We start from the raw sequence: 15,222 nt of genomic DNA, 5'->3' as shown, positions 1-15,222 counted from the left end.
GGGTCGATGTGAGACTCTTCATATCACAGTATCTGCTTCAGTTCAAAGCGAATAGGCTAGAAGCTTCAAAGTGAATAGACTAGAAGTCTTGAAACAAAGGAGAATTCTTCAACTATTCGATATCAGCATCTTTTTCTACTTCTAACTGAGCATGACAATATGTTAGGTGCAAATATAATTAGAGAATCAAAAAAAAAATGTAACAAAACATAACGGAAGAAAAGGAAATTCAACTATTCTGCTTCATATTCCTTATTCTCAACTAGTCTATCTTCCTTGGTACTTTATTCTAAATGTAACAAGGGAGAATAACTTTTTTCTTTTAAAAAAAAAATGAAATAAAAGAAACAAAATTGCAAATACCCAAAAAAGAAAAGGAAAAAAAAATCCTTATAATTCTAGAAAAATCATTCACTCTAATGTCATACAAAAAGCTGTTCATCCTAGTCATCCTCTGGTGAATTTGGGCTTTTCACAAACCTACCCTGCAATATAAATAAAATATAAATATTTTAGGTCCAAAACAGAATAAAGATTAAATCAAAGGGTGCATAAAGAAATATAAATATTTTAGAATAAAGAGACTTTTTAATTATATGAAAATGGATTATAGAATAAATTAAATCCATTGAAACAAATAGAACCAAATTTACTAATTAGATGTGTTAAATTAGCTAGAGTTTTATTTCCCCTATATTAATTTCATTTATATGACAAACATATGACACATAAATGAGGATTTAAGAAGAAATTGTAAATGTATCCCTAATTATAAAATTGACTTCTTTTTCTTTCAAAAGTTTCTAGATTTCTACCTAGTCATTTGGAAATCAATTTTTTTTTTCTAAAATTAAAAAAATGATTTTAAAAAGAAAAAAAAAGATAAAGTCATTCAAAACAAGAAAAACTAGTAATAAAAGATCATCATTATAGTGTAAAGATTTTTTTTAAAAAAAGTATCATTTCCTAATGTTTAAAAGTGCCTTTATTTGATTTATAGATCCCCACCATCTTATTTGTCTACACAATGATTGAGTTATAAGAATTTAACATTGTCAATTTTTTCAATAATAGTGATTAAAATAAAGAGAAAATCACTTACCTTTTTAAAAACTTACAACTTTTATAATATAAAATAAAATGAGTCATGTGTTCCATGTTTTACTTTTTTTCTTTTTTATCATTCCTCCTTGTTTCACACTAAGAAAAATATTTCTTGTTTTTAAATAAAAAATACACCTTTTTATTCCTTTCTCTTGCTTACTATCATATTACTATATTACTCAAAAGATAATGAATAACCTACAAAATAAAGGAAAAATAACTAACAAGAAGAGGTAAATTATACTGATCGTCTAAAAAAAATTCTTACATTGTCAACGTATATAAGTTGATTTCTTCATAATAATAATACCTTCATTCTGGGTCGTCGATCCGCATTGACTTTTCTAACTTGATATCTAATTTTTTTAGAAAATAAACGAGTACGTCGTTTTTCTTTGTAACGTAACACACTAGCCTCTCTAATTCCTCCATTCTCTGAGAATAAGTCTATTTGTGCTAATCTAGCCTGCATCCAAAAAAATAAACTATTAGAAAAGAAATTTGAAAAAAATAAAATAAAAAGGACAAATATGTCATATTCCTATATATGCTTCAAATTTTATTAAAATTTAAGTAGTTCTAACTTCTAAAATGTGAAAACAAACATGTAACAACAAAAGGGTGGAAACAAAAATGTATCAACAAGACACTCACTATAATGAAATATACCGTAATAATAATATATTTAATAAAATTTTATAAATAAGAACTTACACTATTTTTGATAAACATTCGACTTACAAGCATGAATGAAAGAAAAAATAACGATTAAGCAAAGTAAACAGAATAAATGAAGCAATAAGTAATAATTGTACAAATGGAAAAACAATATTATTATTCCTTAACAAAATGACATATTTGAAGTCATAATAAATGATTTGATAATGAAACACTTTTTTTTTGGATGCATTATTAGTCTATTACGTCAACTACAACATTCTTGAATAAACAAATAAGAAAAGTAATATTAAAAAATTATAACAATCATTGAATATGTGGTTGTGTGTTAAAGGATGCAATATTTATTAAATATTTGATATCTAAAATAATTAAACTACAATTAATTCAAATTAACATCGAATAACTATATACTAAAAGGGATAGAAAACAAATTGAACTTTTCGAAACTATTGTTAAAAAAACACATTAGTCACATAAAATTATCTCTGTGTTACTCATAGATTCCACGAGTTCAAACTTCGAACCGTCAAAACAGTATTAACATAAGATAATTTATGCATCCAACTTTTCTTTTATATATTTATATATTAGTGTATCAAAAAGGTCCCACTTTCTAGCTGGAAAGAGGCAAGATTATAACAGTCATTTGATGCCAACCACCAACTTGAATATTATGTCATGAAATTCCACAAAAAGGAAAAAAGAGTCAAATAAAAAGTGTTTTTTTAAATTAAAAAAAAATTAAGAAAAAAAAAGCGTGAGATGCACGTGTCGTGGTCCAAAGTTATGTTGCAGTTTTATCTAGTATGCTTACTACTTTTAACTAAAAATAACAGAATCCAGTAATAAAATTCATCATAGAATTCCAAACAGAATTTAACTAAAAGTATTAAAAAAAAAAAAAAAAAACTTACTTGGACATCATTTCCGGCAGCCTCCGATCCCGGCATTTCATCGGAAAACGGCGATTCCTTATCGGACCACGCGTTAAGAACGTCGTTGAAGTTCAATTTTAGTAACAAGCCCGATTTTGGTTTAGGAAGATCGATGACTTCATCTTTGATTGATTGATTTGAATTCACCTTATTCGTCTTCTTTGTAATCGAATTATCTTTACCTAATGATGATGATTCCGCGCCCCCTCTCAACTCCACGAGTCTTTCGACTTTCTTTTTCTTCTTTTCTATTGGTGGTTTGCTAAATTTCGGAGTAATGTCGATAACGTTTACACTAGAAGTGTACCTCCACCAATCACCATCATCAACATTTCTCAATGGTCTCACCCCACTCCTCATCATACCAAAATCATAATGTTGGTACCCATTTTCGAATCCTAATCCTATAGGAAAACCATAGCAAGTGCCACCAGAATTATTATTCTGGTGGCGCTTGCTATAACTATGACTATAACTATAACAAAATATGGACTCATTCTTTGGCTCATTCTCAACCTTTAACTTCCCCATGATGTTATCAATAACACCCTCTTCAATTTCCTCATCTAAAATAGATTCAGCATCAAAATCTTCCTGAAATTCTTCACACACATCTAATGAACTACTCCCTTTGGAGTCGATTTCACTCGGACTTTGACATGGTTTTTCGCAAGAATGCATTGACTTGTGCTCAATTGGGCAATCGGGTTTTTCAATCAATGGTGGATGGAGTAAAAAACCCGAGTTTTCGATGATTTGATAAGGTACAACAACCAAGTCTGAGGACTCAAATGAAAAGGGGTAGTCATGTGGCTTTGTGAATTTGCAAGGCTTAGTAAGGTGGTTTGTTGAGAATATTTTGGGATAAGCTGTGGATAGAAGAGTTGCTGCTTCATTATAGGTTTGGTTAGGCCTTTTTCGAGGTGTTCGAGGTTTTCTAGTAGAGATTGCAATAGGGGAATTACTTGATTCTGATAATGTTGAAGAAGGTGAAGATGATTGTGAAGTCCATGAAGTAGATGGAGATTTTATTATCTCTAAATCTAATTTATAAGCTGCTCTACCACCACCACCAGTCAAACAAGATGACATTTTTATACTGAGTAAAAAAAAACAGAGTGAAAAAACAGAGAAAAATTTCAAGTCTTGAAACAAAAGACAATTCTTGGAATTCAATGATGAATTCTTGAAAACCCCATTAAGCCAATTTCAAGAATTGAAACATAAGGACCATTCTTGGTACTTAATGATGAATTCTTGAAAACCCCATTAAGCTAATTCAATCAAATTGAAAATGAACTTCCAAATTGGGAAAGAAAAAAAAAAGAAGAATCTTGAAAAAAAAAAAGTACTAGTACATTACAATACAAGAACCCCTAAAACCCTAAAGAAACATTATTATAAAAAATTAAAAAAAAAAATTAAAAAAAAGTCTATGAGATAAAGGCAGTAGAAACATTAGAAAAATATTGGCTTTAGTAAAATCCCAAGAGAATCTAACCTTAAACAAGAAGCTAAGAAGAGAAAATTTAGTTGGCCAAGAAGATGAAGCACTGAACTCAAGAAAATGTTTAGAGAAATATCTAAGAATGGGAAAAAGGGGTATTTAAATAAAGGAATTCACAAGGGTTTATATATATATATATTTAAAAAAAGGGGTCACGGGGGAAGATAAAAGGCTAAGATTTTGTTGAAAGAGTTCACTAGAAAATATTGGTATTAGCAGAGAAGGAAGAGAGAGAGACAGAAGAGATTGGGGTGTTTTTGGGTGATGGAAAATCAGTAGTACAGAAAGAAAAAAACAAAGAAAGACTACAACTATTGGAATGGACCACTTATTATTGCTTTGTGATTTACAAATTTTTATTTTATTTTATTTTTTACTTTTTACAAGTACAATTATTCATTTACTAAAATATCCTCTAACCAATGCATTATTTGTTGAAAATCTATTAACCTTCTTGATAAGTTGGTAGTGTAGGACTAAATTTTGGATATATCCGATGCTCACATGATACATAAGTCTTGATGGTGTATTAGATTATTATTCCATAAGTTGGAGTATTTAATTGATACAGTAGAGACTTGTTAAGATATTTAAGATTTTATTTGTTTGCACTTAATGAATGTCTTAATCTTAATCGTTCATATCTCAGTTATTAAATTGACGAATGAAGCTTTGAAGTACAATTATATATTTACTTCATTTACTAAAATTTATATATTTACACATAAAATTTGGAGGTGTCTAAATGATCATTTTGTAAGTTAGAGTGTTCAACTGACACAGTTGAGACCTGTTAAAGTGTTTAGATGTGCATCATCAAAATTGGAGTGTTCAACTGACATAGTGAAAATCTGTTAAAATGTTTAGATGTGCATCATCAAAGTTGGAGTGTGCAGCTAACATAGTGGAGACCTGTTAAGAGGGGTATGCATTATTTGGATTAAACCGAAAAGCCAAATCCAATTAAACCGAATTTTAATTTGGATTGATTTTTTGGTTTGGTTTTGGATTCAAATATTACTTTTTTGGTTTTTTGGTTATATATATATATATATATATATATATATATATATATATATATATATATATATATATATATATATAATATTTAGGTTAAGAATTAAAGTTATAATTAACCACTTTCATCCCCTTTTTTTAGATAGATAATTTTTATTAGGGTTAGTAATTTATCGTAGTAGGACTAAGCTCAATTCACTGGTCATTCTTATTTCCCTAAATTATAGGTATTAGGTTATAATATTTTTAAACTAGAGTTAGTTTCTTAGAAAGTTTCATTATAATTTAGTTTAGATTTTATGTTTAGACATCTATTGGTATAATTTAAGTTATTGTGTTTTAAAGTTTTAGTCATGACTTATATTAGAAAGTATATTTAAGAGATTTAATATTATTATTTTTCCTTGTATGTAATTTTAATTTTTTAGCATGTAAATATAATTTTGATTATACTATTAATTATTGAGATAACCAAATCGAAAAAAACTAAATCGAAAAGTGAAAAACTGAACCAAACCATTTTTTTTGGGAAGGGGGGGGGGGGTTAAATTAGATTACTCTTTTTCAAAATCAAAAATCAAAACCGAATAACACAAAATCGAATCGAAAAATCGAATGCACACCGCTACTTGTTAAGGTGACTTAGATCTGCATCATCAAAGTTGAAGTGATCAACAGATACAGTGAAGACCTGTTAAGATGTTTAAATATACATCATCAAAGTTAAAATATTTAATTATGAGTTGAAATAAAATTAAAATATCTATTTATGTATCATGCGTGGTTTAAAACAAGTTATTATAACTTTAGAAAAAGCTCAAACAAGTTCTGATTCTCAAAAAGAATTATGAAAGAAAAGATAACATGCTATAAAAATAAAACGAACAAAATTTGTCATTAATTTTATTTTAAAACGGAGCAATAGATTATTAAAAGATCTTGTTAGCTAGGAATTATTTGGCTATAGATTAGCTACAAACTTCCTAACTAATTTCTATTCTTTTTGTAGTCTATGAAATGCCTATATAAATTTAAAATTTGCGTATATCCCAAAAATTGTAATCTATATTATTGAAAACTATTCTCGTATATTCATTTTGTTTTACTAGAGAAATACAAAAAAAAAAAAAAAAAGATGAAATAAATAGTATTTGTCCAGATGTCCTAGGTACAATGAAACATTTCAAAAATTCCAATTCTGGAAAATTCAGAAAATATCTTTCTTTTTAATAAGTTATTCAATAATATCTTGAATACATCAAAATTGGACAAAAAAAAAAGGTTCAAAGTAATGGTCATCTTGTTGTTTCATTATCAAGTATGGGGCAATTTTGTAACAAAGAGAGGTAATAAAAATGTAATTTTAAAAGAAAAAATTTAAAAAATAAATTAAAAAATAGGTAGAGAATATCATGTAATCCTTTTCATGGGCACTCATGGATTTCCTTTGTTCTATCATAAAAACTTCTAGTTCCATACCTAAAAAATATTCCTTTGAGAAGGAAAAAAAAAACTTTAAAAATTTAAAAAGTGCCACTTATCTAATGACGTGGCAAGTTATGATTGGTTTATTGAGATTTTCATGGATGACGTGGAGTGTCTTATATGGGGTTAGAGGATTTTCACTTGTATCTAGAACTAGAAAGAAATAATTAAAAAAAAAGTGTATAATTTTGGATCTAAGATGAGTGCAATGATTAAAACCCTATTGGTGTCTTGTGGTCCTATGTGTGTGGCATATGGCAATCCAACGTATGCCTCTTTATGATCAATGGCTTCTAATCAATATTGCACTACTACTCCTCTATGTTCTTTAAAACTTGCATAAATCCCCCCTCCACCCCCCTCCGCCACATAATATGTAAAAATCGAATCGATCAATAAATCGAATTAAAAAAATGTTATTGGTCTATTGCTATTGGATTAACAGCTATTTAATAATTTTATAATTTTTTTTATTGGATTATCAATCGGTTCGGTATTGATTTTTTAATATTGAGTTATTAGATAAATCGATAACCCATTAAGACTGTAATAATTTGCTAATTTAATTTTTAGTTTTTTACTCATACACAAATATCAAATAAAAAATATTAATATAAATATATAACCAGTTAATTACTATATAATACTATTTAATATTTAGTATTTACTATTTAGAATTTGTCGCTTTAGATTCAGTGTTGTGACAAGGGTTTGCAAGTTGCTACGACGGCGGCTCCATGAATCGTATATTTGTTTTTAAAGTATTCTCTTATTGATAAATCAAAAATCGATAACAAATATCTTATTGGTTTGATTATCGATTTAGTGTATTTAGAAACCGAAAATCGATATACGGAATCGATAATACTTCAAACCGAATCGAACTGACCGATAGACACCCCTACCCCCACCCCACCCCTTCATGCTCATATCACGTCAAGGTACTGCAAGGAAGAAAAACCTAGCAAAGTTCGATTCAATTTATCGTAACGATTAGTTAATATGTTGGTTAATCAAATTTTGAAACAAGGAAAAAAAATCATTGACTTTTGAAGTAAGATGCAATTAAACATTATTACAACAATGTCGTTTGTTCAGATATTTTGGATTATAATAGTGAAACATTGTTATATAGAATATATAATACATGATAAATCGATTTCAGAAAAACGTGTTTCTAATAGTGAAATGTGATTATAAAAGATGACCATTATAGAAAAATATGATTGTAATTAAAAAAAAAAGTTGAAGAACATCATATGAACAATGCTACAAAGGTAGAAGCTGCATCGTTAACATTATTTTATTGACAAGTATATGGGTATAATTTCAAATATTTCATAATAAATTATTGCCTTTTCAATTGCGAAACACTTGATTGAATGATTGACAAAGTAGAACAGTCGCTTTTAAATTAGGAACTTTGTTATTATTAATATAAAATTTTAACTAAAAATTTAATTTTTTTTTTTTTTAGATTGATGGAGATGAAATGAAGATAAATACGGAGAACGAAGGGCAAAATTTTAGTGACGAAAAAAATTAAGTAATTTTTATCCATTCAGTGAAGTCTTGTTGAGCAAAATTACCCTAATTTTATTGATGGGAGAATATTAATATCAATGAAATAGCCTAGGTGTGCCTAAGTAGTAATTAAGGTGAATTCCATCATTATTAATTATTAAAAATAATAATTGAGTTTGATTTAATTTGAGCTTCAATATAAGCACACCTCAATTAACTTTGTAACTTTTACAACTTGTTCTCACGATAGGCCAATACAACCATATTTCAAATTGCAGTTGAACTCATGAGGATGGATGTACATTTATTCCCTTTTTAGGCCCCCTTTGTGCAAATGTTTGATATGTTAATTTATGGGTGTTTTTTTTTTTTTACAAATTTATTTTCTTTTTACTAGAGATTTCATTTTTATGCCTAAGAGATATTTATTTTTATATATATAAATCTGAGAATGTTATATTATTTTATTCTATTCCATTTGCAAGGTTTATATGAGATCATTTCCTCATTTTTTGTATTCATTACTAGCAAAAAAAATTATCTTAAAAGTATTTATAAATAATTTAGACAAATACTATGAGAGCTAGGAGGGGCGTGTGCAGGGGCGGAGCCACCTATTGCTCAGGTGGTTCATCTGAACGTCCTTCGGCAGAAAATTATACTATTTATATAGTAAAACCTCTATAAATGCATATGCTTGAAACCGGAAAAAATATTAATTTATCAAGATTATTAGTTTATCGATAAATGTATAAAATATTTATTTATTGATGAATAAATATTTATTATTTTATAGAGTATTTTTCGGTATGTGCCATAAGAAAGAAAAAAAATTGAATTAAGAATTTCCAAAGTTTAAATCTAGGAAATTAAAAAGTGTAGTCTTTGCATATTTATTATTTAAATCTAGGAAAGCTGAACGAATTTAGTGAAATTTAATGTTTCTAATTGTATTCATGTATATAGAATATGAAGAGATTTCAAAAAGTTAAAGATGAGATTAATTTTAATTTTGGTGGGAAGAAAAAACAATCAATTATAAAATCATATTTTAAAAAGAAATAATTATTGGTCTAGTATTATCGACTGATTATATATATATAAATTCTTGATGCATTCTAGTTATTATTACTTTATATTTTTTCTGGGCCTTTAATATTTTATTTTTAATTATTATCCAATGCATTTAGCAAAAATATTACTTTAATATAATTGGCCCAAGTCGGGACCGGAGAAAAATATTCATTTAACGAGATTATTACTTTATCGAATATTACTTTATCGAGGTTTTGTTGTACATGGTAAAAATAATTTTTTATGTATATAGTAGATGTCGAACCCCCTTCAACAAGTTTATGTGTCTACTTCTTCAAATTTTGAACTCTCTAAATTAAAATTTTGGCTCCGTCACTGAGCGTGTGTGTGAGGATGGAGGATATAAGGGTGGAGGTAAAGATAAGATTTGTTCAAGAATAGAAAAAACAAAATTAATATGGAATTTCACTTGTAAAATTTATTTTTTATATTTTCACTAAAACAAAAAAATATTTTTCTCATTAATTTATTTAAATGATATTAGATTGAAACCATGACACATTAATGGGATTGAGACTACTTGCCAAAGACTTGGACTGAAGATTATCGTGGATCTTAATACTCAAGTTATTATTATTATTACATATCTTGAATTTTATTTACGAAAAATAGTCATATTTATCGCTATATTTATTTTTCTAAAAATGTTATATTTACACCCATGAGCATCTTCGCTGCGTAGGAAATAAAGGTGGAAACAAAGATAATTAACAATTCAGGAGTAAACATGTGCTTAAAATTAGATAATTTAAAAATAAATATATTTAAAAAGAATAATTATTATTTTTTAAAAAAGTACATAGATAAATATGAATATATTCGATTTTTTTTTACCTCGGCTAACTCTGTCAAACAGCTATCATAACATGATTTGCTTTAGAAATAGCATATATTACCTTAGAAATATAAAATTAATAATCAGCTTAAATTAGGCATGAAATTAAATTTTACCTATGTAGAGACAAAAAACAAATTGCAGAAAAATAGAAAAGAAATTAAGATGAGGTCCCAATTATACATATTTATTTATTTCCTTATTTGAAATATAGTTTATTGATTGAAGAGACCACTCTGTACTGGGTTGCCCTTTTTACAGCCTTTAAGGGTTCTTTATCATTAAGATATTTTCATAATATCTCAATGAGATTGTACAGTTTTTTTTTTTTTTTTTGTATACACTTTAGATATGTATATTCCACTGGTTTTCTCTATTCAACTCATTATTATTTATTAAATGTGTATTATTTGTATCTCTTCTTTAAATTTACAAAACTAGTTGCTAAATAACACAACGACGATAATATATATTGTATAATTTTATAAGTGGAGTTTGAGGAGGATGGAGTTTACGTAGATAGAGGGATTGCTTTTGACATATTTTTGATTCAAGTAAAGCATATAAAAGCAGACTTGAAAAGAAAATACATTAGTGAAAAAATTATTTTGAAAAAGGAAAAAAAGAAGGAGAAATGAACAGTATTGACAACAAATAATATGTTAATTGGAGTAATGAAAACAACATATAATGATAATATTAAAGAATAAAATAATAAGGGAGTAACAATAATAAAAAAGAAACTAGATATAACATTTGACTGCCTACTAATCTTCTATGCTTAATCCTCGACCTCAAATTCTCATGTTTAGGATCATGTCCTCGATAATCTGAATGAATGACATGTCTTGTCTAATCATTTCTCCTCAATATTTCTTCAAATCTATCTCTACCTTTCCTCATATCGATTAGATTTACTTGAAATATTAATATCACTATCAAAAAAATGGATTTAGTTATGAATAACATCTTTAATTTGTTCTCAAATTACTCATAGCTAAATTATTATTATTTTAATCTGTTATTAAATAAGATTTGTGAAGAACTTTTTTATTTAGCTGAAAATTTTATTTACCGGTAATTTTTACTTTCTTAGTGGTATATATTTAGCAGTTCACAGTTGCTTAGGAGCCTAGGACATCATTTATATTCATTCAAATAAAAGAAGTGGATTCTTGAATATGAGTATACCCATTTTTTTTATTAATTATTAAATTTATATTGCTAATAAAAATTATCACAGGAATAGCTTAAAAATTTAAAAATTGAAGTGTAATGAAATATCAATATTATTAGTTTGCAGGGGTGTCAAAAGAATATGAAAAACCAACCAAATTTAACCGGATCGAACCTATTTATATCATTTTTTAAATAAAATCGTGGACTTTTATTTAAGTATATAACCGTTCCGAACAATTGGAATAGTTTTTTTAATTTATAAAAGAACCCGAAAAATTTCTGAAACGAACCGAATAACCTTACATGTATGTAAATATATTTACATATTAACAATATGTTAAATTTAATATATAAATATATTTTATAACATTTTTCAAATATAAATATAACTTAGGTCCTAGGCCTTTGGTGACTGGACGACTTTGGGTCTTTACTCTTTAATTATCTTTTAATTTATTAGATTTAAAATTTAAAAATGTTATAATAAATACTCTATCAAATAATATAGCAAAATCTATGCAAGCACTCCTATTAAATGTTTAAGATCAAACAATACTGCGACAAGGTTTTACATTCTTGACTTTTTGATGAAGATTTGAAGTGTTTCGAACATACTTGTGAAATAAATACTTTAATAATAATACATTTTGAGGTGATACTTTAAAAATAAAAATAAAAATAATAAAATTAACTAAATCTTGATACTGAAGAGAAACCGATATGATTGGAATGATTTTAAAAAATCTAATTTTATATATACGTTATAAAATATCCAAAAAATGGGAAGGCATAATTTTAAAAAAATAATCTTCTGAATAATCCCATTGACACCCTAGTTTGTACTCTGACATTTCTGTTGGCAAATATAAGCTTATATTAAGGAAAAATTACATAATTACACTTCTTTATTTATCATATTTATCATTACTCTCATCCATTTCAAAAGATTTCAAAAATTTCTTCTTTCCATCCGGATACATTAATTTAGTAATTCGAATACATTAAGTCAGTAATCCGGATATATTAATTCTGATTCATAAATTATTTCTATGTTCAATGTATTATGTTTTAAATGTTACCTACTAATACATAAAATTCTAATTAGTGTATTCGGGTTACCATGTTTTTAAGGGATTTCTGTAAATTAAAAAAGGTTTGAAAAAATAATAATTAGCCCTCTACACCGTGTGATTCCTAAAAAATCTACTATTAATGATGGTTGAAGTTAATTAATCAAGAAATTAATGAGGTAACAGTGGAAACAAACATGTGGTGGCTAATAAATTACTACTATAAAGCAAGTGGTTAGAAGCAAACTTTTCGTCCATATGTTTTGATTTTTTTTTTGATTTTTTTATGTTATATATTTAAAAATGATGTAAAGAATGCTATAAATTATATTAATTAATAACGTAAAATATTTTTAAAACATATAAAAATTAATTGGTTCTCCAAAATTTATGTCACATAAATTGAAATAGAATAAATAATATATATTATTTAAAAATAACATAAAAATTATTATAAATTATAATAATTAATAATTTAAAATATTTTAAAAATATATAAAGAATTTTGATTGATCTCTAAATTTTATACGTGCCAAATAAATTAAACCATAAAAAGTAATATATATTAGATCAGTACTAGCACGAACTCCATCTATACTTAATTGTCAAATAATTTTGTTGTATAATGTGATGCTTTGTTACGGTAGAAATAAAATAGAGGTGGCACACGGTTTAATATGAAATAAGAACGCATGTAACCAGGGCCGTTTCAACAAATTTATGGGACCTAAAGTTAAATTTTATAGATAGGTCTTATATTTTTTAGTTGATATATATAAATTGAATAATTATAACATACTTAATGTAATTCTACAAATGAGGTCTGGAAAGATAGGATATACACGGAAAATTTGTAGTAAGAATGCAAATAATGTAAAGTTTCAATGAAAAATATATAATATAAAGTTAAAATAATAAAAACTGATTAAAAATTTTTAAAAATTTATATAAATATTGAAATAGCGCTACATGAAATTTGATAAGTTGGTATAATGATATTAAAATAGTGTTGATTTGTTGATTAGTTTTAGTGCTTGAAATTTGCAGAAGACACCAAAAGATAAATTTGATCTTTCTATAAACACACAACAATAGATTTTGCATAATGTAGAAAGTTTGACCGTTTGAGAGACTTTAGAATATTCAATAATTAGATAATAAAAATAGCGAAAGGGGAACAAAAAAATAAATGTAAGAATAATAATGTTGGTTCATGATAATCGTCAGAATATAAATGAGGCAACAAAAAATATAGCCACATAAGAAAGAATGCTACAATTAACTAAACATTATTTCATTTATCAATTATCACAACGATTCCTATATTAAATGAGGTAAAAGATTATTATATTTTATACCCAAAAAATTCTTTTCAAATTTATCAATACATGAGATTTTTTTTAACAATATATATATATTGTATACATATACATACATCTTTGAGAGAAAATGGGGGTCCCAAAAAAATTGAAGCCCTAAGCGAGTGTTTTAGTGGCCTTTTGGTCGAGACGGCCCTACATGTAAGTTCTTGATTCTTCGTATTTCCCTAATTTTATGGAATATTTGGTCAAACGTTTTGAAAGTTAAAAATATTTTTTAATATCTTACACATAACTTTAAAGATTTTAATTTTTTTGTCACGATCCAAAATGGGTCATGAGTGGCACCCACACTTAACCTCCTAGGTGGGAGAACCAACGATACAAACCCCAACTTGTAAAATATGACAATAACGCAGAAACTCAATTTATGAGAGTAAGAAATAATAAAACCTCTAAAGTCTATTAGATACGTTTTTCCAAAATCTGAAAGTCATCACATAAAGAACATCTAAATTCTAAAACTAAGTCTGGAAATATCACACACTAGAATAAATAAATAACATAATGTGTCCAAAAACTAAGGAAACCATGTCATGATCGAGAGAATCCAACACGAGCTAGAAGGATAGTTCACCCTGCAATTCGATGTACTGGAGACTGATTAGAGCTGAGGTCGAGTCGAAGTCGATTGAACAGTTGCTGCATTCCACAAAATAAAACAAAGAAAAATACAAGTAGGGGTCAGTACAGGACAACATGTACTGAGTAGGTATCATCGGCCGACTCAAAATAGAAATCAATATGCATAAAGTAAATTAGGGAAATCAACCATAACACTTAACATGTGGCAACCAATGAACAATTATATAACCAGTCAACAATATCAGGATCACACATGAGGACTCAAACCTCCACATCACGCTCTTTTGGGAAATGGGTTATTGGAGATTGGGTAGCATTAAGTCATTTTAATTTGTTTTTCATTAATATTACCGTGCCGGAATGTGACACCCGATCCAATAATATCGTGTCGGCTCGTGACATCCGATCCAAATATACCATGTTAGAACATGACACTCGATCACAATATACCGTGTCAAAATATGACACCCGATCCAAATATAATTAATTTATCATTTTTTTTATTACATTCCACTTCATTAGCAATATTTCATCAAACCTTCTTTATTCAAGGCACCATTTTTGATAGGACAATTTCAAGATTATAGATTTCACGGTCTTGGGATTTCAGACTAATGACAACAACATATCAACCATCCAAACCACAACAATTAAATGCATAGTAAACTTCACACATTACTCAATGACTATCAATCAACATTAAGAGTCTATCTATGATATAAAATAAAACCATAACCTACCTCAACCAAAGAACCGAAGTCAACCAAACTAATTCACCAATGTTTTTCCTTTCTTCCACGCCTCCGGACGTTTCCAATCTATCAAG

General features: G+C 27.2%; 1 protein-coding gene across 2 annotated transcripts; it reads right to left on the bottom strand.

The window, feature by feature from the left end:
- Positions 1–224: 224 nt before the first annotated feature.
- LOC129891346 (protein CHLOROPLAST IMPORT APPARATUS 2) lies at positions 225–4,108 on the bottom strand. Of its 2 annotated transcripts, none has more exons than XM_055966664.1 (3): positions 2,700–4,108; positions 1,373–1,570; positions 225–485 (listed from the first exon to the last, which is right to left on the bottom strand). In XM_055966664.1, the coding sequence occupies exons 1-2, from the start codon at positions 3,810–3,812 to the stop codon at positions 1,400–1,402; spliced, it is 1,284 nt and encodes a 427-aa protein (XP_055822639.1). In that variant the 5' UTR covers positions 3,813–4,108; the 3' UTR covers positions 225–485; positions 1,373–1,399. The 2 variants fall into 2 exon arrangements, with proteins under 2 accessions (XP_055822639.1, XP_055822638.1); XM_055966663.1 differs by having other exon boundaries at positions 1,415–1,570; positions 2,700–4,105.
- Between the last annotated feature and the right edge of the window lie 11,114 nt (positions 4,109–15,222).

Source organism: Solanum dulcamara, chromosome 6 (genome assembly GCF_947179165.1).
Source record: "Solanum dulcamara chromosome 6, daSolDulc1.2, whole genome shotgun sequence".
NCBI lineage: Eukaryota > Viridiplantae > Streptophyta > Magnoliopsida > Solanales > Solanaceae > Solanum > Solanum dulcamara.
This window is presented reverse-complemented; position numbering and strand designations above follow the sequence as displayed.